The 27,210-nt window shown below is 35.7% G+C and overlaps 2 protein-coding genes across 2 annotated transcripts; both read right to left on the bottom strand.

Annotated features, from left to right (window-relative positions):
• Positions 1,000-5,412, bottom strand: LOC18507221 (probable disease resistance protein At4g27220). The gene is made up of 2 exons (XM_007099608.2): positions 2,917-5,412; positions 1,000-1,572 (listed from the first exon to the last, which is right to left on the bottom strand). Exons 1-2 carry the CDS (start codon positions 5,410-5,412, stop codon positions 1,000-1,002), a joined length of 3,069 nt encoding a protein of 1,022 aa, XP_007099670.2.
• LOC18507220 lies at positions 6,349-25,859 on the bottom strand. Its single transcript, XM_018121101.1, is given in 42 exon segments — positions 6,349-6,853; positions 7,004-7,179; positions 7,270-7,452; positions 7,721-7,816; positions 7,924-8,088; positions 8,411-8,521; positions 8,601-8,819; positions 8,909-9,143; positions 9,329-9,456; positions 9,907-10,002; positions 10,085-10,180; positions 10,268-10,341; positions 10,416-10,497; positions 10,635-10,744; positions 10,827-10,935; positions 12,142-12,861; positions 12,982-13,407; positions 14,866-17,367; positions 17,479-17,570; positions 18,554-18,677; positions 18,791-18,953; positions 19,607-19,747; positions 19,958-20,071; positions 20,194-20,373; positions 20,758-20,947; positions 21,195-21,408; positions 21,498-21,680; positions 22,080-22,175; positions 22,282-22,410; positions 22,479-22,658; positions 22,767-22,877; positions 22,957-23,109; positions 23,451-23,537; positions 23,626-23,793; positions 23,883-24,117; positions 24,303-24,430; positions 24,888-24,983; positions 25,066-25,161; positions 25,246-25,319; positions 25,395-25,464; positions 25,614-25,723; positions 25,794-25,859. Coding segments are annotated over 42 exon segments (8,943 nt in total). The 5' UTR covers positions 25,858-25,859; the 3' UTR covers positions 6,349-6,636.

The following is a 27,210-nucleotide window of genomic DNA, read 5'->3' as shown; positions in this document are numbered from 1 at the left end:
GCAAGGGATCTTGGGTTAGTTTGGGAAACCATAAAGGTCAATTTATTGTACTTTAAAGTCTCAATAATAGAATAACAGTTTCACTCCGTGGATGTAGGCAAGAGGCCGAACCACGTAAATTCTTGTGTTTTTCTGTTTGCTTATTTTCTCTGGATTTTATCTTTGTTGATTCTTGAGCAATTTTCACAACATTATATCATAAACGGAGACAAGTTCCAAGCTAGTCTTGACGCAAAGGATAAAAACAAACTTTCATACCAAGTAGCAATGTGTGTTGCCAAGGATGAAAATCCATAGTTGTAACCGTGGATCCTTGATGCATGGTCAAAGCCAGTGTTCTTGGTAGGCCATCCAATGACGAAGCATGCTGTTGCGGTGTAGGCAATGTAACCAAAAATAGAGGCAGATAAACATATTAAATTGTTAATGAAACAAAACCAAGTGAATGTAAGATTATTCAGATTTTAAAGTAAGAGAACAAGTTAGCAAGTATCCAAAAATGAATAACTAAACAAAGAAAAAAATGAAAAATTACCTCCTCAACTTATTGAGCAAAGCAAACACAATATGTTGTATATGCAAGTCTTCATACACTTAGATTACATTTTCAAACTTTTGTAAACTTCTTTTTAATGACAATAGTGATTTTTCAAAATTGAATAACCAAAATAGAAATCCTTGAAAAGTAAAAACAAAAGAAACAAAGTGATTTTTTTTTTCAACTAGTACATACTACTTAATTTTTTTAATGACACATGTAATGCCCTATAAAAATAAAGTGAAAGATATATAAGTGAAATTGAGGGAGGATACTCTATCAAATTCAAAAGTGAGCCGTTTCCAATCCTTCTTTTTTTCTTTTTCCTATTGAAACTAGTAAATTTTAAGTTATTGATTGTGATCATTGTGAGTTAAAACAAAAGAAACAAGTGATTTTTTTATTTATTACATACTACTTAATTGTTTTTAATACATGTGTCGACACACTATCAAAATAAATTAAAAGTTGGTTATATAAGTGAGGGAGGATACTTGATCAAATTCGAAAGTGACAGCCAAAGTGACAGCCGTTTCCAATCCTTGCTTTTTGGAAACAATATCCTTTCCTCCACAGCCAACTATTTGAAGATCTCTAAGTTGTGGAAGATCTGATCTGGCCAATGAGGCTGGAAATACATTCTTCAGATTCTCACAACAACTAACATGTACTTCCTGCAAATTTTCAAATTTACAAGTTTTTTGGGGATCATTTTTCCAAATATACTTGAGGCTTGGTAGATTCTCAATATGCAATTCTCTTAGTTGAGGGGTGACAGCACATATTTCTTCCATATTTGACCTTCCCACTTCAAATATTCCTTCTAGCAAAGCACATCTCTCAACTCGTAGAGTCTGCAGTCCTTGAAATGCTCTCAGCGTATTAGTTGGGAAAATGGTCAATAAATCATCACAATTTGCAACTTGCATTCGTTGTAGTTTGGGAAATGAATTCACAAGGAGTTGGTTCTGCCATATCATCTTTATGCTTCTCAAGTTGGAAATAAAAATGTTCTCCAAACTAAGAAATGCAACCTGTACGTAATTAATTGATCCTGTTGATTAATGAAATGTTTAAATGCATTTGTTCCTATAATTAAGGCTAAAGGCATGGAAATAGGAAAACAAGTACTGAAAAGAATGCTAACAATAATCTACCTTTTCATCAAAGAGAACATGACTAGAGAAACACTGGCTCCCTTCCATTGTAGATTTCTATACGAACCCCTTCAGTTCTGGACAATCACCTATGTACAGTGACTTCAAGGATGGAAATTCAATATTCTGATGTTTTGAGCATAATCCAATGAGATGCCAAAGACAATTTAAGTTTAGAGAGGCTAATTTAGGAAATAAAGTCTGAGCCTTGCTTTCTTCGTCAATATCCTCTGCGGAAATTATCTCTCTCAAACTATTGCAATAACTTATCTCGAAGTATTCGAGATGCACTAGCCTTCTAGCCATGGAATATGTTAATAAATGTTTTAAGTTGTCACAATAGTTAATGAACAATGTTGTCAACTTCCCAAGATTGCAAAAAGAATTATGCCATATCCTTTCAACATCAGTTGACAGCAACTCCAAATGCTCCAAGCAAGAGAACCATATCTACATACATGTAAGTAATTTACATTAAAAATAGTACAAAAAATAAAAAAGACATTGGAAGAAAGACTATTTTTTTAGTTTTAAACAATCATAGAATTGTAATGAGATTTAATTGCTGGCATTTAGATGATATCTAAATTTTTTAAAAAATTTAATATAGAGTAGTTTATGCCTAATTTTAGAATGTTGATTTTGAAATTTATTTACAAAAATGAACAAAAGCTTGACCCTTAAGATCTCTAATTAAACCTACAATTATGTCAGACTCTTGTGTATATATATAAGTTTACCAAAAAAAAAAAGATAAATATAGTACTACACAATTTGTAAAACAGATTATAGAGTGCAAAATTTATAAATTTATAATGGTAACTAAATTTCTATTCAATTTATATTTTGAGTCATTCTGGATATAATAAAATAATACGAATTTAATATTTTTTTTAAAAGCAATATCTTTGACTTCATTAAACTGAATGAGCTTTGTAACAAAGCATGAAGGGTATAAGTGCAGACAGCATTTGCAGGATTTCAACAACCTACATGCCCTGTTCTACGTACACTGAAAGAAAGAACGAAAACCAACCTTATTGCATGTGAGATCAACCTATGTAACTATATATTAGCATACGCTCCTTAGGATGCCCAAAATTGTCCCACAGAGTTTAACATTTGAGAATATTGGCTGATCTTGTAAAGAAAATCTAAGAAAATTGAAAATAAGATTAATATATATCTTAAAACGAGTAAAAGATAAAAATTAATAAATACCTTTTCACTGAAAAGAGGCAACTCATGTTGAGGCAATGAGGTAGAGCTGCTTTTGTCTTCAGAGCAAAAGCTAATGAGATATGGTAGCCTTCTAAATATCAAATATCTCAATTGAGAAAATTCAATTTTATCAACTGCACCATTATCATTAAAGATATATTTAATCATTGAAGCATCTTGGAAGAGATTGTCATCTAAATATAGAGCTTCAGTTTTCTTCAAAAGCATCTTAATTCCATGATCCAAATGATAAGTGGTTATACTTAAGTCAAGTGCCAGAGTCCTTGAACACCCATGCCCATACTCATTTCCATCAAACCATGGCTTATCATAATTTCCTATGAAAATCTTGTATCTTTCCAACTTTTGCAACTCTTCAACGAACAAGCCCCCTGACATGGCCTCAACATCAAGAATATTAACTTCTAAAGCAGCCAAACGAGTCAACTTCTTCAATTCAGCAAGACTAGCATTGCTTCGGGGATTGGCATGTCCCTCTACTTCCCATTGAATAAAAGTGCCTGTCATGTATAATTCTTCTAATTTGGGCAAACTTGATAAGACATTTGGTGAAATTATTTTGAGTTTAGTACAATAACTTAAATCTAATAACTTTAGTTTAACCAGTTGTCCAATTTCTTTAGGTAAAATTCTGATATCAGAATTTGAAAAGCTAAGAATTTCTAAATTCTTAAGCTCTCCAATAATGGCTATATCTCCCAATTCACATCCATCTAAGCACAATGTAAGAAGGCATTTTAGGAGACAAATTGACGAAGATAGAGAAGAAACATGCATATTAGTCACATGTAAGACTTTAAGACTTGTTGTTTTCCTTAAGAAGTTGAGTGGCATTTTCAGGAAATAATCCTCGCTAAACACACGTAAATAAACAAGCTGTGGGCAATTCAACTCGTCAGGAACCTCTCTAATACTTGGAAATACCAAATGAATCTTGTTGCACTTTTTCATTCTCTCTTCATCAGGCCAATCTTTCAGAACATCCTCCTCCTTTGGTGCAAAGACGTAATTGTCCACAGAAGCGATTAACATGGCAACATCATAAACAAGATCATGCACATTAAAGTACTCGTTATTGGTACTACCAAGCAACAAGCAAGAGGTTTTGAGTTTACTCACCATTGTTAACAAGCTATTTCGTGCTTCCTCCCTGGTGTCAACACCTTTAATTACACCCAAACCAATGGCATATTTCAACAAGTCATCAATGCTTGCATCACGATGTACTAGACTACAAAGCAGAAAAGCCTGCTTGAGTTCTTCATTTTCTAAATGATTGTAACTCAACTCTATAGCTGAATATACGTCTGCAGATATCCCAGTGAAGTTTCTTGAGGAAGGCTTCTGTAGTAGCCGTAAAGCATCCTTCCAAACAAATAAACCTTTATTTCTCAATGCCCTCGCAACTGTTGCAATGGCCAACGGCAATCTTGCACATTTTTTGGCTACGTCAATTGCGGTAGATCGCAACTCAGAACTTTCAACACTGTCGGCCCCAGCCATCTTCCTAAACAAGTCCCAAGCTTCTTCATCGTCTAAATCATCAATTGCAAAAGTTTTGTCAGCATCCATCTTATTGGAGAGAACATTTTGATCTCTTGACGTCAACAATATCTTGCATCCTTTGTGTTGGTTTCCAAATGGAATTCCGACTTCCCTGAGATCTAGTTTCTTCCAAATATCATCTAAAACAACAAGAACCATCTTCTCTTTCTTCAACCTTTCGTGCAATCTACGAGCTCTTGCATCTATAGTTTTATCTTCTAGTCTTAAACCCAATAATTCTGCAATATTTTCTTGAATTTTCTGAATGTCAGGAGTTTGAGCCACAGTTATGGTAACCACCGAATCAAACAACTTAACCTCTTGGACTTGTCTGGCAACTTCATTGACTAGTGATGTTTTGCCCACACCACCCATTCCGTACACCCCTATCATGCTGATAGCAGCATCTTTCATTGCCTCCATGATATCGTTGAAAACCTTCTCTCTTGATTTGAAGGTCTCAAAGCCATTAGGAGATGCATCCACTATAGCTTCTGGAACATCTAGGTATCCCACTCCATTAAATTGACATTGCCCGATGAGATCGTCAACGGCCGCGGCACCATCTTCTGCTTTCCTGCTAAGCTGGTAGCGAGACTTGATATTGGGACACAAGCCGATGAAGCACTTGTTCTTTGCTTTTTCTTCAAGATCTTTCACCCTCTTGTCCTCTTCATCGATTACCTTGTCCACTGTCTTTCGCCAATGCTCAACGTCGGCTTTTATCTTCTCCCCATTCCTGTTTGCAGCATCAACCTCTTGCTGAACACTTGCTCTTTTTGCTATCAACGACTTTAATTTCTCCTCGAACTTATCAACATTTTTCTTGTGGATGAATACATATCTCATATGACGCTTAACTTCATGGAAGATGCCTTTCGCAGCCTCCGAAGCAACATTGGCAGCAGCACCAGTTATAACAGGATCCATATTTTGTATTCAACAGACAAACAAAGCAAATGACAGAAGAACAGAGAGAACGGAGTAGCAGACCAAAGAATGAAAACAGAAAGAACTAATATATAAATAACGAGGTTATTAAGCCAAATAATCCGAATGGTGAGAAATTGGAAATGGCGGCTTTCTTCAATAACTATCGCTACGAACAAAGAGGCTACTAAGAAACAAAGTGAAAGGTTCTATTCTATTGTTTTGGGTGGAGAGTGGAGGAAATTGAGAAGACGAGAAGGGAAAAAATGATAATGGAAGACAGAAGCAACAAATTAAATGAAAGGGTTATGAGAATCGAAGAGCAAGGGAAGGTAAAGTAAGATAGTAGTGACGAGTTGAGCAGAAACGTAGATATGGCAATGAAATTAAAATATGGTTTTGATTCGTTTTGTTTCTTCAACTTGCTGTACAATTAATAGTACTATATTTTCTAACGTACCAAGCTTCGCGTGCCCATATGCCACTAAAAACAAATTCACTTTAAGCCTAATAAAATACATGGGTTGGGCCAGAGGTCATGTGCACAACGCTTACATATTAAATTTTTCCAACTTGTTTTACATCTCGATAAATGAATGGTTTGGATTGATGAGAACTGCTTCGGGAACCTAAGTGGAGAAAAGGGCCCTTGATAATTGTGTATGCAACTTGTCATTATTAAAGGGGTCCTTTGATAATCGAAAAGGGAAGAAGCTGAAAATATATACATATAACAGGGAGAGTTTAATTTAACAGTGAATTAACGTTCTATTAAATTCACCTTTAGTTAAAATGAATGAAACATTAATCTTTATTAATCTTATTTAGGTCTCTATTTACCCTACTAATTTTCTGCAGGCTCAGCATGATATATCTATATATATGCCTATTGGATGATGATTATTTTTGGATTGAAAGATTATTTAGTACTCAAAATACAAGAAATCAGAATTACCACTGTGTTTATTAGGCAAAAATAATAATAATAGTATTAAGTCTGTTTCCAAGAAAAAAGAAAAACACTCGTAAGGGGTTAAGTACAAGCAAAGTAAAACTACAAGAAGTATGAATCAAGTAGGTGGATTATACAAGAATTCCTAAACATTTACGCTTACTTTTGAATAAGCTGGGGTTGAGACATATGGTACACTAAAAAGTAAAAACCTAATCATCTACATTTCATAAATTATACAAGACACTTTTGGACATATAGTATTACATATCTCATCTTTGTAACTGATCCGGTATGTGATTGCTCGTTGTAGATGACGACGTCGTCCTACCATTCACCACACCGCTATCCACCGTTTGACTCACTCCCCATTTCCCTTCCGATTCTGTGGGCTCCATCACTTTAACGGATCCATCGCTCAACCCGATTGCAATTTGGTTTGCCTCCATTGGATGTGCAGCCACCACAAGTGGGTATACAGCTTGCTTTCTGTAAAAAACCAGTATACTCATTATGAAAGCAACACCAGAAAAATTCGAATGGTTGCTGTAGTACATGCAATGCACCGAAACCTACGAACAAGAATTTAAAGGCGACTACAGGCACCATGCTTGCATGGGAATACAACAGATAACTTACCCCTTTAAGATTGCCTGGGACAAGTAAACTGATGAAGCAATACGACATCTAAGTCTCAGGCTATCAGCCTCAAACACCCCAACATTACCATCCAAAAAGGTCGCATAAACAGATTGGTTGTTACAGGAGTATGTTGCGTAAGATATGGGCGCAGGCAGAACATCTTCCGGAATCCACTGCAGCAAATCAATGGATTAGAAAGTGTCCCCTCTGTCAAATGCAATATTTTATATCATTAAAGCTACACCACTTTTTGTCTTTCCTACCTGTCGTATGCGCTCCATCTTGGAGGCATCGTATATTGCTAACTGCGTTTCATGAACTACCAGCAAGCGAATTTGATCTGACTGAAACTGTATTCGTGTGTCACCTGTAGGTGCCTTTCCAGCTGGGATTTGCATGGCAACCGATTTCCTTTTCACCCATGTAAAAATGCTCCACACACACAGCTGCAGAGAACAGCAAGATGTTAGCAAGTAGTATGCATGGCCAGTAGTGGGAGCAAGACTCTGTAATTATCAATAAAAAAGTTACAGGAAACACGTAAAAGGTTCTTAACCTGATGAAAGAAGAAAAACCAACTGACAAAATTAGTTGTATCTTTTCTATTTTTTTAATGATTTTTTTTTTGAAAGTTAATGGTTTTGTATCATTTACACTCTATAGACAAGTTATGGCCTAAAATAAGTAAAAATGACTAGCCTGGATACCACTTACATGAGCATCAGCACCTGAAGAAACCAAGATATTGAGGCTGGTTGAAAAAGCCAAACCGGTTATTCGCTTTTGGTGACCTCTCAATTTTGATTTCATCTAAAAAATTTAAAACAAAATACATTGGAACCACTTAAGAAAGCAGTATAATACAAGGGGAAGAATAATAATAAGAACACACCAAAAAAATTGTTAGGAAGTATCACCTTATCCACCTGAACATTGTAAATATAAATACTTGAATCATCCATTCCAATCGCTATGATATTTTTATCCTGAGGATGGAATGCTAGGAAGGTTGAAGCTGGAGGAGGAGGCAAGAATGTTGCCATTACCTGCTCGTCATGTGTTACTAGCATTGCAAACAAAAAGTACATTCAACAAGAACACATGAAGGCATACCTTGAAAGTCATCATGTTAAACAAAGAAACTTTTCCACCGGTGGCTGACATTACATATAAATCATTCTTTGAGAGTGTTATGCATGGTACTGCTTCTTCCAGGTTGACACCTGAGACATCATTAGTCATAAGAAGACCACTGTTTGGTTGCCAATGTTGTGGAACGACATTGGCAGTGGCCTTTAAAGTTTAAAGGGCTTTAGAGTTTTCCTCTCCAATAAAAAAGAATTTATAAAGAAAATCTTACAAGTGAAACAAGCAAGAAATCTTATACGAGAGAAAGTGTTGTACCTCCCCAGATGGATTCTGTTCATTGCGGGGCCACTTCCATAGCTTCTGAACACCGTTTGACCCAAGAGCCAAAATACCAAAACCAGAATTGGTATAGAGAAGCCGAACAACCTTCAAAGAGATGCAATGATTCAGAGCTAAACAGTACAAAAGCATGGTATAAAACTGATTGTTAGGGGAACTAACAAACCTTGCTGGAAGTATCTGTGCTGTCAGGTAAGTTAACTAACCGACACTGAAGAGGATCCACAATTTCAGATAATTGCCAAGGTTTAGTCTTCTCTATTGCATCATCCACAACTTTTAGAGATCTGAGACCCACATCATTGGCAAGTATTTTGAATCCATTGTCTGCTATTGTGACAGCAAGGAGATTTCCTTCCTTATTGAATCTCACACGGGGAAGGCTCTGAAGCAATTAATATGATTGTTTAGAAACCAAACTTAATAGCATACCTGCTCTAGAAAAGAGCTATAAACTTAGAGCATTTAACTTACAGGGAGTCCACCCTCTGCATCTGTGAAAGTGAGAAGTTTGCTGTTATCCATGTGCCAAAACTTTATCTGACTATCTTCTCCTGCAGCTAAAAATTGATTTTGCGTTGTGTCAAATGACACGACACCTGCTGATTTCTTTCCAAACCCAGTATAAATCCTCTTTACTACTCTTTGACTTTTGTACCACTCAGCCAGATAAGATTGTCCACCTTTACTTGTTCCACAAGTGAACAGTCTGAAACAAAAATTAGAAATTAATAAAAAGTTCAAAATTAGAACAAAATGAATAACATGTAAATTGAGGACAACAAAAGGTTAATTAAAGGTGTTATGAGCAAACAAACGTTTTGGAGAATGAACACAGCTCAAGTTTTTAACAGGAAATTACTAAAATTCCTATCTTAAAATTAGTGATCATACCTACTTCCATCAGCACTGTAAAGCATTGTAGTAGACCCGTGACCTAGAGCAACAAAGTCAGCTCTAAACTGCAGATCATTATATAGCCAGAGTATAATTGTCCCATCGACAGCGGTTGAATATATGAGCTGCAATGATGTAGATAATTAGCAAATGAAAGTATAAACTCCCATTCAAACTGCAAAGGTAAGCTAAGCATTCAATCGAACCAACAAATACTATAATCTCCACAAGACTTGGCGTAAAAGGATAAAAGAGCGTGAGTCAAATGTTTTGGACCAGTATGGAAATGGTTTAAAAAAGCAGGCAGCTCTGTGATGGATATTAAACCACATGAGGAATCAAAAATTACAGGCAGTGATTGGTGGGAGCACAATGTTATACGAAATTATGTGCATTTAACAAGTTGGTTGTGACAGCATCTTTAGGTAGTAGGGATTGGTTTGAGTTGCAGTCAAGACGGAAACAAAGGCAACTGGTGCGGTAGTTTTGCAATTACGGCTTGGTCACTTGTTTCCTATTCTTAATACTAAAGAGTATATATAATCAATAACCAATAACATTTTTCGTATTTCTACCGGAATACTCTGTTTCTGATGCGGGCAGATGGAATAAACTGGTGCATCATGACCTTCAAAATTAAACAGCTTTTGTCCTGTCATTGAATCCCACACCTGTTCCATTTCTTTCATCAGGATAATAACAAGAGATATCCAGTTTAATCCAAACTTCTAGTGAAAATTTACCATCTCTCACCTTTATGAGCTTGTCATCTCCACAGGTAACAATATACAGTTGTTTGTTTGGATGAGCAAAAGCTAAGTCATTTACACCACCAACATGGGCATCAATCTGTTAAAAAGAGAAGAAGAACAAGAAAAAGTCAAACACCAGTTATGTACTCATTTACTTTGAGAAGTAGAAAATTTATCAACAAACCTCTAAGTGTTGTATTAGATCATTAGATCCAGGATAAGCATACAAGTGAATTAAGTGTTTGGAAAATGAAACCCCTGCAGCAAGAAAGACAATAAGTACAAACAATATACAAACTAAAATGTTTATAATCTAACAAAAAGGCACACACCTACAAAACTTCCATCAGGACTCCATGTGACACGTTTGACAGATATGGGTGTATCATTGACCATCAAACCCTGCAAGTTACTCTTCCAACAAAATAAATTGCAATGTTGAAACCCATAGAAATTGCTAAGACAGACATGAGTCACACGACTGCATTAGTTCAATACATTTGAAAAGGAATATCATACAGAGAAATCTCAATAAGTAATGACACACAAACCTGAAATGTCATTGAACATGCCGCCATATCCCATATTTTGAATGATTTTGTAATAAACCGCTTACGCATTCCAAGTTCCCACAGTGTGATTTCAGCATTAGCAGAACCAACTGCTCTTAAAAACATTGTATCATAAAAAGAGACAAGTTTCAAGCTAGTCTTGGTGCCAAGGAAAAAAATAAACTTTCATACCGAGTAGCAATGTGTGCTGCGATGGATGAAAATCCATGCTCGTAACCGTAGATCCTTGATGCATGGTCAAGGCCACTGTTGTTGGTAGGTCATCCAATGACCAAGCTTGCTGCCGTGGTGTAGGATATGTGACCAAAAATAGAGGTACAGAAACATATTAAATTGGTAATGGAACAAAACCAAGGGAATATGTCACCAATGCAATATGAAAGCTCATATTGGATTGACAAATACTTTGATACCACGATTCAAGACTTTAAGTAGTGGTGCTTTAATAACTTTTCAAAATTAAATCACATAATTTTCAAAAACTTAAACTCAAATTGTTAGTAGTGAATTATATAAACACTTATATAAATCTTAATAATTACATTCACATCTAATGTGAGATATAATATCACAAAATCTAAGATTAATCAAATTGTAAAGTGACAAAACAAGTAACCTAGTAACAAGAAATGAATGACTAAAGAATGAAAAATTACCTCCACAACTGATTGAGTAAGGAAAACAAAATATGCCATTTATGCAAGTCTTTGTATACTCATATTACATTTCAATCTTTTCAAGGCTTCTTTCTAAGCATAATCATTTCTAATTTTCGCAATTAAAATGTAAGGTCCCATTCAAACAACGTATACATGGTCTACATATTACTCCAATTTTAATTGCACTTTTACATTAAAATTTTATTTTGATTATTTAATTTTAAAAAATCATAATTTGATCACTAATGTTCATGAAAGTTAATATTTTGATTACTCAATCTTTAGATGCTAACGAGAATAACGTAGCTTGCCACGTGACATGTGATGAATGTCAACATACGTGAAAAGTGACATCACTCAGCTTGTTAGCTTGCATTAATTAACTGATCAAAATATTAATTTTCACAAATATTAGTGATCAAATCGTGATTTTTCAAATTGAGTAACCAAAATAAAAATCCTCAAAAAGTTAAGTAATTAAACACCTAATTTACATTTTTTCCTAGTAAACTAGTAAATTTAAAATTATCAATTGTGATTATGAGTCTAAACAAAACAAGTGATTTTTAAAAAAAAATTATTACATACTACTTAATTTGTATAAATTCTACTAATTAACTAGTCGTTGACACATGCAATGGCTTTGTAAAAAATAAAATAAAATATTTTGGCAAGATCACATATGACTAATATGATGCTTTGCACTCTAATTTACTAAAAGTTGGATGTATAATAGCTAGCACACTATAAGGACCAAGTAGCTTTTCACATAAACGCGAGCATCTATCTTAATTAATTTAGAAGGAGTGGAGGAGGTGCATGCATACCTTTTCAGCCAAGAACAGTGATGGATGAATTAAAACATTAGGCGTATTTACGATGCTGAAACATTCTGTACCGAATATTTTCGTTTTGCCACATTTATATGCTTTCAACTGTTTTAACATTGGCCACTTGGTCGTATGCACCCCTGGGTAGAAACATTTGAGTTGTGGTAGGTTCCAAAGCTTAAGGGAGGATACTTGATTAAACTCGAAAGTGACAGCCGTTTTCAGTCCTTCCTCTTTGGATACAATCTCCTCCACGCCGCAGTCATCTATACAAAGATCTCTAAGTTGTGGAAGAACTCTGGCTATTGAGGCCGGAAATACATTCTTCAGATTCAAACAGCACCAAACATGTATCACCTGCAGATTTTCAAAGGTAAAAAATCCTTGGGGATCATTTTTCCAAATATACTTCAAGTTTGGTAGATTCTTAATAAACAATTCTCTTAGTTGAGTGGTGACAGCACGTGCTTCTTCCACACTTGACCCTTCGACTTCAAATATTTCTTCTAGGAAAACACATCTCTCAACTCGTAGAGTTTGCAATCCTTGAAGTGCTCTCAACGTATCAGATGGGAAAATGGTCAATAAATAATCACAATTCACAACTTCCATTCGTTGTAGTTTGCGAAAGGAATTCACAGGGACTTGGTTCTGCCATATCATGTTGATGCTTCTCAAGTTGGAAATAAAAATTCCCTCCAAATTGGGAAATGCAACCTGTACGTAATTAATTCATGCCAATTAATGAAATGCTTAGAAGCATTTGTTTCTATAATCAAGGGCAAATGCATGGAAATTGGAAAACAAGTACAGAAAAGAATGCTAACAATAGTCTACCTTTTTGTCAAAGAGAGATTCACTAGAGCAACATTGGCTCCCTTCCATTGTAGATTTGCATATGAACCCCCTCAATTCTGGGCAACTATCTATGTTCAGTGACTTCAAGGATGACAATTCAATATTCCTTAACTCCAGAGAGTTCAATTGAGGAAATAAAATCTTAGCCTTGCTTTCTTCTTCGATATCCTCTGTGGAAATTATCTCTCTTAAGCACTTACATCCAATTATCTCCAAGTACTCGAGATGCACTAGCCTTCTAGCCATGGAAAATGATAATAAATGTTTTAAGTTGCCACAATCCTTGATCACCAAATTTGTCAAATTCTCATGATTGTAGAAAGAACTAATTGAAAGCTCATTATGCCATATCCTTTCAACATTAATTGAGCACAATTGCAAATTCTCCAAGCAAGAGAACAACACCTACAAACATGTAATTAATCTACATTAATAATAATACAAAAAAAATTTTAAAAAAAAACCAACAAAAGAAAGACTAGTTTTTGTTTTTAAACAATGATTGAATTATAACAATTTAGATGAGATCTAGTAGTTGTCATTTATATGATATCCAAAATTTAAATAATTAAATATAGAGTAGTTCATGCCTAATTTTTGATGTTGGAATTTATTTACAAAATTGAATAAAATCTCAAACTTAAGATCTCTAACTAAACTTACAATTATCTTAGGTTCTCGTATATAAGTTTAAGAAAAGATAATTATAGCATCACACAAATTTCTAAACGGACTACAGAGTGCCAAATTATAAATTCGTTATGGTGCCTAATTCCTTTACAATTTATATTTAGACTCATAAAAGATGTTATAAAATAATACAAATTTAATATTTGGGAACATTAGCTGATTGTATGGGAATGCTAACAGGAAAACAAGTATAGAAAAGAATGCTAACAATAATTTACCTTTTCATTGAATAGAGCTTGACTGGAGAAATGTTGGCTCCCTTCCTTTGTAGATTTGTAAATGAACCCCTTCAGTTCTGGACAATTTATTATCTTCAGTGACTTCAAAGATGGAAATTCAATATTCTGACATTTTGAGCAAAATCCGATGAGATGCTGAAGATCCCTTAACTCTAAGGAGTTCAATTGAGGAAATAAAATTATAGTCTTGCTTTCTTCCTCCTCGATATCTTCTGTGGAAATTATCTCTCTTAAGCACATGCATCCAATTATCTCCAAGTATTTGAGATGCACTAGCTTTCTAGCTATGGAAAATGATAAAAAATGTTTTAAGTTGCCACAATCTTGGACAATCAATGTTGTCAAATTCTCATGATTGTAGAAAGAATTATGCCATATCTTTTCAACATTAATTGAGGATAGCTGCAAATTCTCCAAGCAAGGGAACAACATCTACAAGCATGTAATTAATTTACATTAAAAATAGTATAAAATAATAAAAAAGACAACGGAAGAAAGACTAGTTTTTTAGTATTAAACAATCATAGAGTTGTTACAATTGTTGGCATTTAGATGATATCTAAATTTTTTAAAAAATAAATATACAATAGTATAATGTTGATATTGAAATTTATTTACAGAATTGAACAAAACCTCGAACTTAAGATCTCTAACTAAACCTACAATTATGTTAGACTTTCGTATTAAAGTTTAAGAAAAGATAAGTATAGCACTACACAATTTTCTAAATGAATTATAGAGTGCTGAATTTATAAATGTATCATGGTGGCCAAATTCCTATTCAGTTTATGTTTTGACTCATAATTAATATTCTACAATAATACAAATTTAACATTTAAGAACATTGGTTGATCATATGAAGAAAATCTAAGGAAATTGGAAATGAGATCAACATATTCCTTAAAATAAGAAAGAAATAGAAATGAAGAAATACCTTTTCATTGAAAAGAGGCAATTCATGTTGAGATATTGAGGTAGAGTCACTCTTGTCTTCAAAGCAAAAGCTAATGAGTTGCGGTAGATTTTGAAGTGTCAAAGATCGTAATTGAGGAAATTGAATTCCATTATCATTAATTATATATTTGATCACTGAACCATTTTGGATACAGAGATACTTCAAATGTGATAAGCTTTCCTCATCTTCTAACTCTTGGATTGCAATCTTGACACCTTTCAATTCATCTAAATACAGAGCTTCAATTTTCTTCAACAAAATCTTAATTCCATGAGCCAAATGATCAACGCTTGTACTTAACTTGAGTCCCAAAGTCCTTGAATATTCATACGCACCAAACCATTCCCATTCCTTTCCTATGAAAATCTTGTATCTTTCCAACTTTTGCAACTCTTTAAAGAACAAGCCCCCTAGCACGGCCTCGGCATCAGGAATATGAACTTCCAAAGTGGTTAAACAAGACAAAGTCGTCAATTCAGCAAGACTAGCATTGGTTCGATGGTTGGCATGTCCCCCTACTTCCCATTGAATAAAAGTACCATACATATATAATTCTTCTAATCTGATCAAACTTGATAAGACATCCGGTGAAATTATTTCGAGCTTTGTACAATTACTTAAATCTAATAACTTTAGCTTAACTAATCGTCCAATTTCTTTAGGTAGAATTTCAATATAAGAATTCGAAAAGCTAAGAATTTCTAAATTCTTGAGCTCTCCAGTAACAGCTATATCTGCCAATGCACATGCATTTAGACACAATGTACGAAGACTTGTTAGGTGACAAATTGACGAAGATAAAGAAAAATACACACGAGTCAAATGTAAGACTTTAAGATTTGTTGTTTCCTTAAAGAAGTTAGGTGGCATTATCAGGGAACCATCCTTGCTAAACACATGGAAATAAACAAGTTGTGGGCAATTCAACTCGTCAGGAAGCTCTCTAATACTGGCAAATCCCAAATGAATCTTGTCGCACTTTTTCATTGTCTCTTCATCAGGCCAATCTTTCAAAACATCCTCCTTGTTAAATGCAAAAACATGATTGTCCTTAGAAGCGATTGACATGGCAACATCATAAACAAGATCATGCATATCAAAGTAACGATAACTGGTGTTACTATCAAGTAACAAACAAGAGGCTTTGAGGTCACTCACCATTGTTAACAACCTATTTCGTGCTTCCTCCATGGTGTCGACACCTTTGATTAAACTCAAACCAATGGTGTATTTCAACAAGTCATCAATGCTTGTATCACGACGCACTAGACCGCAAAGCAAAAAAACCTGTTTGAGTTCTTCATTTTCTAAATGATTGTAACTCAACTCTATAGCTGAATATACGTCTGCGGATATTCCAGTAAAATTTCTTGAGGAAGGCTTCTGTAGTTGTCGTAAAGCATCCTTCCAAGCAAATAAACTTTTATTTCTCAATGCCTTTGCAACAGTTGCAATGGCTAGCGGCAATCTTGCACATTTTTTGGCTACCTCAATTGCTGTAGAGCGCAACTCAGCACTTTCAATGCTCTCGGCCCCAGCCATTTTCCTAAACAAGTCCCAAGCTTCTTCATCGTCTAAATCATCAATTGCAAAAGTTTTGTCAGCATCCATCCCATTGGAGAGAACATGTTGATCTCTTGACGTCAACAATATCTTGCATCCCTTGTGTTTGTTTCCAAATGGAATTCCGACTTCCTCGAGATCCAGTCTCTTCCAAATATCATCTAAAACAACAAGAACCGTTTTCTCTTTCTTCAACCTTTCGTGCAATCTACGCGCTCTTACATCCGTACTTTTATCTTCTAGTCTTAAACCCAATAACTCTGCAATATTTTCTTGAATTTTCTGAATGTCAGGAGTTTGAGCCACAGTTACTGCAACCACCGAATCAAATAACTTAACCTCTTGGACTTGTCTTGCAACTTCTTTGACTAGTAATGTTTTGCCCACACCAGGCATCCCATACACCCCTATCATGCTGACAGTAGCATCTTTCGTTGCCTCCATGATATCGTTGAAAACCTTCTCTCTTGATTTAAAGGTCTCAAAGCCATTAGGAGATGCGCCCACTATAGCCTTTGGAACATCAATATATCCCACTCCATTAAATTGACCCAGTTGGATAAGGTTGTCGACAACCACTGCGCCTTTATTTGCTTGCTTGCTAAGCTGATAGCGAGACTTGATATTGGGACACAAGCCAACGAAGCACTTGTTCTTTGCTTTGTCTTCAAGATCCTTCACCTTCTTCTCCTCTTCATTGATTACCTTGTCCACTGTGTTGCACCAATGCTCGACGTCCGCTTTTATCTTCTCCCCGTTATTATCTGCAACAGCAACCTCTTGCTGCACACTTGTTCTTTTTGCTATCAATGACTTCAATTTCTCCTCAAACTTGTCAATATTTTGCTTGTAGATGATTACATATCTCATATGACGTTTAATTTCTTGGAAGATGCCTTTCGCAACTTCCGAAGAAACCTTGGCAGCAGCACCAGTAATAACAGGATCCATTTGTTTTTATTCAACAGACAAGCAAAGTAAATGACAGAAGAACAAATATAACGGGTGAGCAGACCCAAAAGCGAAAACAGCAAGAACTAATATATCAATAACGATTTGAGCAAGCCGAATAATCAGAATGGTGAGAAATTGGAAATGGCGGCTTTGTCCATAAGCTATATCTATGAACAAAGAGGCAACTAAGAATCAAAGTGAAAGGCCCTGGTTTTTGGGTGGAAAGTAGAGGAATGTGAGAAGACGAGAAAGAAACAAAAGGGAAAAATGATAACAGAAGACATAAGCAACAAATGAAAGCAACAAATGAAAGGGGTTTGAGAATGAGGAGAGCAAAGGAAGCTAAAGGAAGATAATAGTGATGAGGTGAGCAGAAATGTTGTGTCTATCTGGGTGTTATAACAACTGGCAATGTAATTAAACTATGGTTTTAATGTTTTTTGTTTCTTCAACTTGCTGTACAATATGATATTTTCCAACGTATGCCAGTAACCTTCCTTGTTCCTTCTTCTGGTTTCTTCTTGTACCAAGCTTCGCATGGTCAATTGCCACTACAACCAATTCAATTACGACGTGTGCCATAAAGCCAAACGTACACTTCACGCTCGATAAATGAACGGTTTGGATTTGATCGTGAGGCTATTGAGAGAAAGTGGTCCTTGGTAATTGTGTCTGCAACTTGTCATTAAATATCAAATTTGGTTTTAATAATAATACTTCATCAGCACACCCATTACGTTGGTGAATAAGACTGCCTCTCCATTTATCAAGCAGGACTTACCAAAAGTCTTCATTTTCAACCTTTTCAGTTGTGAAAAGCCAAATGTAGACTTCACGCAGAAGCCTCAGAGAAGAAAGAGTCCTTGGCATTTATTTTCCTTTCCTTTTAAGAAATTTCATGAAAATTAAAGAGATAAATAATTTGAAAACATCATGGCATACACCTACTAAGACGACTACATAATCTGACATCAAGACAGAGTAAAAGAGAAAAATAAATGTCTGGTAGCATCTTCAGTATCTATAGATTAAATGGGTGTTTTGACCATTGTGACTAATGTTGGCTGATGTGCCTTTATAGAGCAATTGTCCATTCTGCCAGTCTTTGAAAAGCTATTTCCAATAAATCGATCAGAATTGAAGTTCTAACCTTGATTTTGTGGAACAGGTATGCATGATTCAGTGACAACAGCAGCTTGAACAGATGAAGAGGCAGAAGCATTGGCCATCCAGCCTGCTAAAGCACTAGCATTAGCCACGGTTGGTGGGAAGGGCTACACGCAAAAAGTTGGACAAAGCCAAAACAATACCAAAATTATTATAGAAATGGACAAATAAATACACATTCGAGGAAGTAACAAAATGCTACAGATGTTTGGCATCATACACTATGAGCTCCAAGTGATGTATAAGCAGCAGGTTTTGCAACTGGAAGATTAACAGGCGTAGGTGCCAGTGGACCAATTGGAGGCGCACATGTGTGATCTGTGAATAAAATCTTGTCTGGGTTAGGCCTTGGATTCTTGCATAGCTGATGATGCCAGTTCAAACTGTATGAACCAATACTTGTTAATTATGCACAAAGGCCCGTATGCTGTAAGCGACCTCTGGAGGAGCCCGTTGCTAGTGAATCTGGACCGGATGAGTTTCGAAGCATAGCTCCAATGGCTCATTTTGAAGCTGGCCCAAGCCGCAGCTTAGAAGACCCAAGAACTCCATAGCCCAAGCTAAGTCGGAGAGAATGGAGAAAAATGTAAGGGAATAGAAGTGAACTCTGTCTCACTCAGGCACTCCAGTCCTTCAATTTTGGATTGCCTGTGTGGTTCAATCTCCTACTTTCTTCTTTATCGGCAGTCTAAATTTCTGGTGTTTGTCATTTTATTTATATATCATGGCTGTGAATTGGGTGACTATAGTGGTGGCCACTGTGTTTATTTGGTCATAATGCTATGACTTTCATCCGTGATTGATCATATATGATATAGTGATCATCGACCATCTTTTATTGGTGTTTTAGTTTTATTTGTATTAGACCTCTTCAAGGTGGCATTGCTACCACACTCCACCTGATTTATCATTGATCTACAAACCTTTTACTTTTTGGCTGAGGAAAAAAAGTAATAAAAATGCAACAAATTATTTTTGCTTCCCCGTTTCTGTAAAAGCAAATATCATATCAACTTCAACTTTTGTTGATCAAAGCCTATAGTCCTGAAGGCTTCAAAGTAGTTTAGCAAGCTCAGAACGGAAAACTGGATTTGCTTCTATGAGTTTTTTCAGTTCTATCAACACTTGACTGCGAGCAGTTATTGTATCCGGATATTTGGAGAGCTTCTCATGTTCCCTGCATTCGGATGAGAAAAACGTCATTATACGAGCATGAAGATTTCAAGCATCCATTTGGCATTGGCTTACATGGCACAGAAATTTATAGAATTTTTAAATGCAACAATAACGTTCCCTTTTGACCCAATCAAATTTCTAGACAAACAATAAATGCTATAACTTGACAAACGAAAACTAACAAGTATACTTTATTTGTGGGTGAAATTACCTGAAATTGTTGAGTGTCAAAAGTTGACTTAATTCTTTGTACACTTCCTCATTAAATGCGGAGAACACCTTCAAATCACTCCCCAATATTTCAACAGCCTTTGCCTTGTCTTGCCTGCAATCTCAATAAAATAAATTCAGGCTATTTCATTACGGAAAGATAGTACTCCTTAAATTATTCATTTATGAACAATTGAAGGGTTTCTGTTAGTGAAACAACAGAAGTATTAACAATACCGATCAAGTGCTTCCAGATACTTCTGCTTCCTTATCTCAAAGAATATCTTCAGAGAATGTCGGTTATCATCAAGTTTTGTAAAGCCAGATAAATACTTCTCAGCTTCTTCCCATTCTCCTGCCTCAACTTTCTCTTCAAAGAAGTTCATGTTGAATAAAAACACCGATCCATCCTCACGCCTGCAGAGGATGACATTGTATCAAACATAAATACACAATCACATAGATGCTACTGCAAATTAAATCACTCGTCTCTTCTGCTTTCTTCTTTGAATTCTTTTCTTCCTTCTAGTAATTAAAATTTCCAAACAACTTAAACCAGGAAACAACAAATTCATTTCCTAATTTAATTCGATTCTCTGAATTGTAACAAATCAAGCTAAGTAAAGACAAGAAAATCAATGGTTAAAATTCCATTGCATCAAAAATTCATTTCCTATGCCTGACTGAATTAAGGCATCAAAAACTTCCTTCTACAACCAAAATTCTTTCTTATTTTCACCATTTACCACCAGTTAAACTCAATTTACCGCAGCTAGTTAAAGTACTTTTAACTAATTTTACCATAATAACTGCACGGCTTTGTGATTGCTTGTGGTAGATAACGATGTCGTACTACCATCCACCGGTGCACTCACTCCCCACGTCCCTTCTGATTCTGTGGGCTCCATCACTTTAACAGATCCATCACTCAACCCGATTGCAAATTGGTTTGCCTCCATCGGATGTGCAGCCACCACAAGAGGGTATACAACTTGGTTTCTGTAAAAACAGTAAACTCATTATGAAAGCAACACCAGTAAATTTGAATGTTCGCTGTAAAAACAGTTTGGTTTCTGCAATTTGTAATAAGGAATTAAGGATACACCAAAACCTACCAGTACCGAAATAAGAACATGGTACAAGAAAAGGGAAACAAGACAGATTAATGGTTTGATCATAGTAGACTTTATAAGTTAAGATAGTCCAAATAATACTAACAAGAATTAAAAGGCGACTACAGGCTTCATGCCTGCATGGAATACAACGGATAACTTACCCCTTTAAGATTGCTTGGGACAAGTACACTGATGAAGATATACGGCATCTAAGTATGAGGCTATCAGCATCAAACACCCCAACATTACCATCACGAAAGGTAGCATAAACAGATTGGCTGTTACAGGAGTATGCTGCATAAGATATGGGCGCAGGCAGAGCATCTTGAGGAACCCACTGCAGCATATAAATGGATTAGAAAGTGTTCCCTTTGACCAGTGCAATATCATATCATTAAAATCTATACCACTTTTTTTCTTTCCTACCTGTCGTATGCGCTCCATCTTGGAGGCATCGTATATTACTAACTGTGTTTCACGAACTACCAGCAGGCGAATTTGATCAGAGTGAAACTGTACTCGTGTGTCACCTGTAGGTACCTTTCCAGCTGGGATTTGGATTGCAACCGATTTCCTTTTCTCCCATGTATCAATGCTCCACACAAACAACTGCAGAGAACAGCAAGATGTTAGCAAGCAATAACATCACTCAACATAAGACCTTTTCCTCATCCCTATTCTCACTTTGCTGGTCGGTAATATGCATGACCAGTAGTTGGAGCAGGACACTGTAATCATCAATAATCAAGGAAGAAAGCATGACCATAATAAAAATATAAAAACTAAACCTAAACAAAAAGAATAAATGGAAGAGATAGGAATCTAAAATGTTATATCAGAGATGATGGCACCTGAAAACACCAAGGAAATTATGTAGAAAAACGACCGGCCAAATCAGTTGTATCTTTTCTATTTTTTTATGATTTCCTGAGATTTTGTATCATTTATACTCTGTAAATAAGACATGAGCTAAAATAAGTAAATATGACAAGCCTGGATACCACTTACGTGAGCATCAGCACCTGAAGAAACTAAGATGTTGAGGCTGGTTGAAAAAGCCAAACCAGTTATTCTCTTTTGGTGACCTCTCAATTCTGATTTCACCTAAAAATGTTATAACATAATACATTGGAACCACTTAAGAGAACAGGATAATACAAGGGGAAGAAGAACAATAAGAACACATCAAAAAAATGTCAGGAAGTATCACCTCATCCACCAGAACATTGTAAACAAGAATAGTTGAATCCTCCATTCCAATTGCTATGATATTATTATCCTGAGGATGGAATGCTAGGAAGGTTGAAGCTGGAGGAGGAGACATGAATGTTGTCATTACCTGCAAATCATGTGTTATTAGCATGTCAACCAAAAGTACATTCAATACACGATCAAAGGAAGGCATACCTTGAAAGTCATCATGTTAAACAAAGAAACTTTTCCACCAGTGGCTGACATTACATACGAATCATCCTTTGAGAGTGCTATGCATGGTACTGCTATTTCCAATTTGACACCTGAGACATCATTAGTCATAAGAAGACCACTGTTTGGTTGCCAATGCTGTGGAACCACGTTGGCTGTGGCCTTTAAAGTTTAAAGGACTTTAGACTTCTCCTCTCCATTAAAAAACGAATGTATAGAGAAAATCTCACAAGTGAAACAAGCAATCTTATTCGAGAGAAAGTGTTATACCTTCCCAGATGGATTCTCTTCATCGCGGAGCCACTTCCATAGCTTCCGAACACCGTCTGACCCGAGAGCCAAAATACCAACACCAGAATTGGTATATAGAAGCCGAACAACCTTCATAGAGAAGCAATGATTCAGAGCTAAATAGTACAATAACATGGTATAAAACTGATTATCAGAAGAACTACCATACCTTGCTGGAGGTATCTGTGTTGTCAGGTAAGGTAACTAACCGACACTGAATAGGATACACAATTTCAGCTAACTTCCACGGTTTAGTCTTCTCTATTGCATCATCCGCAACTCTTGGCTTTTCGACACTTCTACCCAAGGGATCAACTCCATTCTTGGGGAAAAACCAAGCAATAACAATAAAATCAATTGCAAGAAAAACATCATAAGCATGAAAAACACTTGAAAACACTATAGTCTATTTATAATATAGACAGCCCACTTGGTTCCTTTAAAACACAACATGTTCCTTATTGCATGAAAAGAAAATTGGAAGGGAGAATCCATAAGATAAAAAAAATTTGGCCCTTAAATCGAATTTCCTAATATGCTTGTAAGCAAGAACAAAAGGTTCCTATATACAGGATGAACCATATGGTTATTGCTACAAGCTGCAACCATATAATGTTCAGGAAGAAGTTCTAACGTGACGTGAGGAACATCCAGCTGACATACAAGTATAGGAGAAGGCCTGACAGGAGAGCTTCTTTCTACTTTACAACTGACAGGACCATCATTTGTAACTGTAGAAGAGCCAGAAGCCTAACGAACAGAAAAAAAAGTTAAAACTTGCAGGTCTCAAGACATGAATATTCTAAGGAAACATTAAGCAAATCCAAATTATCATAACCTTAATTGCAGCAGAAACAATGGGTGTTCTCAATGGATCAAAAGATGATGTTTCAATTGCTCTTAAACATCTAAGACCCACAGCATTCGCAAGTATCTTGAATCCATTGTCTGCTGTTGTGACAGCAAGGAGGTTTCCTTCCTTACTGAATCTCACACGGGGAAGACTCTAAAGCAATCAATATGATTGTTTAGACACCTAACCGAAAAGCATATATTTTTCAGAAAAGAGCTACAAAATTCGAACATTTAACTTACAGGGAGTCCACCCTCTGCATCTATAACACTGAGAGGATAGTCATGTTCTATCTTCCAAAACTTTATCAGGCTATCTTCTCCTGCAACCAAAAAGTGATTTTGCGTCGTGTCAAATGACACCACACCTGTTGATTTCTTCCTAAACCCTTCATAAATTTTATGTATCGCTCCTTTACTTTCATTCCATTCAACCAGAACAGATTGTCCAGCTTTACTTGTTTCACAAAAGAACAATCTGAAACAAAAATTAGATATTAATAGATAGTTCAAAATTAGAACGAAATGAATAACATATAAAATTGGACAACAATGGATTACTTAAAAGTGTTATGAGCGAACAAATTTTTAGAAGAATGAACACTAGTCGAAGTTTTTAACAGGACGTTACCAAAATTCCTATCCTAAAATTCATGATCATACCTACTTCCATCAGCACTATAAAGCATTGTAGTGCACCGGGGTCCTTCAGTATCATAGTCAATTCTGGAACCCATATTATCATACAGCCAGGCCTTCATGTTCCCATCGACGGCGGTTGAAAATATGGACTGCAATGATGTAGATAATTAGCAAACGATGGCAAACGAAAGCTAAGCATTCAATTGAACCAAAAAAAAAAAAAAACCTACAAGCTCCACAAGATATTGGCCTAAGATGTTAAAGAGAGTGAATCAAATATTTTGGACCACTGTAGCACTAGAAGGAAGATCATTGGCGGTAAAGTTCTAAATGGGAGTACTGAAATGGGTTGGATAAAGCTGGCAGCTCTGGATGGATCTTAAACGGGATGGGGAATCATATATTACAGGTGGTTAGAGCACATTGCTTATACAAAATTTCATGCATTTAACAAGTTGATTGTGGCAGCGTCTTTAGGTAGCAGGGATTGGTTATAGTTGTAGTCACGACAGCAACAGAAGCAAATTACGGCCTGGCCTGTTGTTTCCATTTTTAACACTACAAAGTAAATAGAATCAATAACCAACGACATTTTTTGTGTCCTACCGGAATATTCTCTATCTGATGTGGGCAGATGGAATAAACTGGTGCATCATGACCTTCAAAATTATACCATTGAAGTCCCGTCATTGAATCCCACGCCTGTCCCATTTCTTTCATTAGGATAATAGCAAGAAATATCCAGTTCAATGAAAACTTTTAGTGAAAATTTACTATCTCTGACCTTTATGAGCTTGTCATCTCCACAGGTAACAATGCACAATCGTTTGTTTATATGAGCAAAAGCTAAGTCATTTACACCACCAACGTGGGCATCAATCTGTCAAAAAAAGAAGAAGAAGAAAAAGTCAAACACCAGTTACGTAATCTTTTAGCTGGAGAAGTAGAAAAATTATCAACTAACCTCTAAGTGCTGGATTAGATCATTAGATCCATGATAAGTATACAAGTGAATTAAGTGTTTGGAAAATGCAACGCCTGCAGCAAGAAAGGCAATAAGTACAAACATATAAAAAAGCTAAATTGTCAGTAATCTATCAAAAAGACGCACACCTACTAAACTTCCGTCAGGACTCCATGTGACACGACTGACAGATACGGGTGTATCATTGACCATCAAAGCCTACAAGTAACTCTTCCAACAAAATCAATTGCAAGGTTGAAACCCATAGAAATTGCCAAAACAGACATGAGTCACATGACTGCAATAGTTCAATACATTTAAAAAAGTACAACATAGAGAGAAATCTTAGTAAGTAATGACACACAAACCTTGAACGTCGTTGTACATGTCGACATTTCCCATATCTTGAATGGCTTTGTAACCAACTTGTCACGCATTCCAAGTTCCCAGAGTGTGATTTCTCCGATAACAGAACCAACTGCTCTCAAGGACATTATATCATAAACGGAGACAAGTGTGGTGCAAAGGATAAAAACAAACTTTCATACCGAGTAGCAATGTGTGGTGCAAAGGATGAAAATCCATGGTTGTAACCGTGGATCCTTGATGCATGGTCAAAGCCACCGTTGTTGGTAGGTCATCCGATGACGAAGCTTGCTGCCGTGGTGTAGGATATGCAGCCAAAAATAGAGGCAGAGAAACATATCAAATTGGTAATGAAACAAAACCAAGTGAATCTAAGATTAATTATTCATGTTGTGAAGTGACAAAACAAGTATCCAAAAATGAAAAACTAAACAAAGAAAAAAAATGATAAATTACCTCCTCAACTTATTGAGCAAAGCAAACACAATATGTGATATATGCAAGATTTCATACACTCCGATTACAGACTACATTTTCAAACTTTTGAAGACTTCTGTTTAATCACAATAGTGATTTTTCAAAATTGAGTAAACAAAAAAGAAAATCCTTGAAAGTTAAAACAAAAGAAACAAGTGTGATTTACTCTCTTTTTTCCATTGAAACTAATAAATTTTAATTTATCAATTGTGATTATGAGTTAAAACAAAAGAAGCAAAGTGATTTTTCTTTTCAATTAGTACATACTACTTAATTTTTTTATGACACATGTAATGCCCTATAAAAATAAAATAAAAGTTGGATATATAAGTGAAAGTGGGGGAGGATACTTGATCAAATTCGAAAGTGAAAGCCAAAGTGACAGCCGTTTCCAATCCTTGCTTTTCGGAAACAATCTCCTTCCCTCCGCAGCCAACTATTTGAAGATCTCTAAGTTGTGGAAGATCTGATCTGGCTAATGAGGCTGGAAATATGTTCTTCAGATTCAGACAACACCTAACATGTAGTACCTGCAAATTTTCAAATTTAAAAATTTCTTGGGGATCATTTTTCCAAATACACTTGAGCCTTGGTAGATTCTCAATATGCAATTCTCTTAGTTGAGGGGTGACAACACGTGTTTCTTCCATATTTGACCCTCCAACTTCAAATATTTCTTCTAGTAAAAGACATCTCGCAACTCGTAGAGTTTGCAGCCCTTGAAATGCTCTCAACGTATTAGTTGGGAAAATGGTCAATAAATCGTTACAATCTACAACTTCCATTCGTTGTAGTTTGGAAAAGGAATTCGCAGGGAGTTGGTTTTGCCATATCATCTTCATGCTGCTCAAGCCGGAAATGAAAATTTTCTCCAAACTAGGAAATGTAACCTGTACGTAATTAATTGATCATGTTGATTAGTGAAATGTTTAAATGCATTTGTTCCTATAATTAAGGCTAAAGGCATGGATATAGCAAAACAAGTACCGAAAAGAATGCTAACAATAATCTACCTTTTCATCAAAGAGAGCATGACTAGAGAAACACAGGCTCCCTTCCAATGCAGATTTGTGAAAATAAAAAAGACATCGGAAGAAAGACTATTTGTTTAGTTTTAAACAA

This window comes from Theobroma cacao, chromosome 5 (genome assembly GCF_000208745.1).
Source record: "Theobroma cacao cultivar B97-61/B2 chromosome 5, Criollo_cocoa_genome_V2, whole genome shotgun sequence".
Classification (NCBI taxonomy): Eukaryota; Viridiplantae; Streptophyta; class Magnoliopsida; order Malvales; family Malvaceae; genus Theobroma; species Theobroma cacao.
This window is presented reverse-complemented; position numbering and strand designations above follow the sequence as displayed.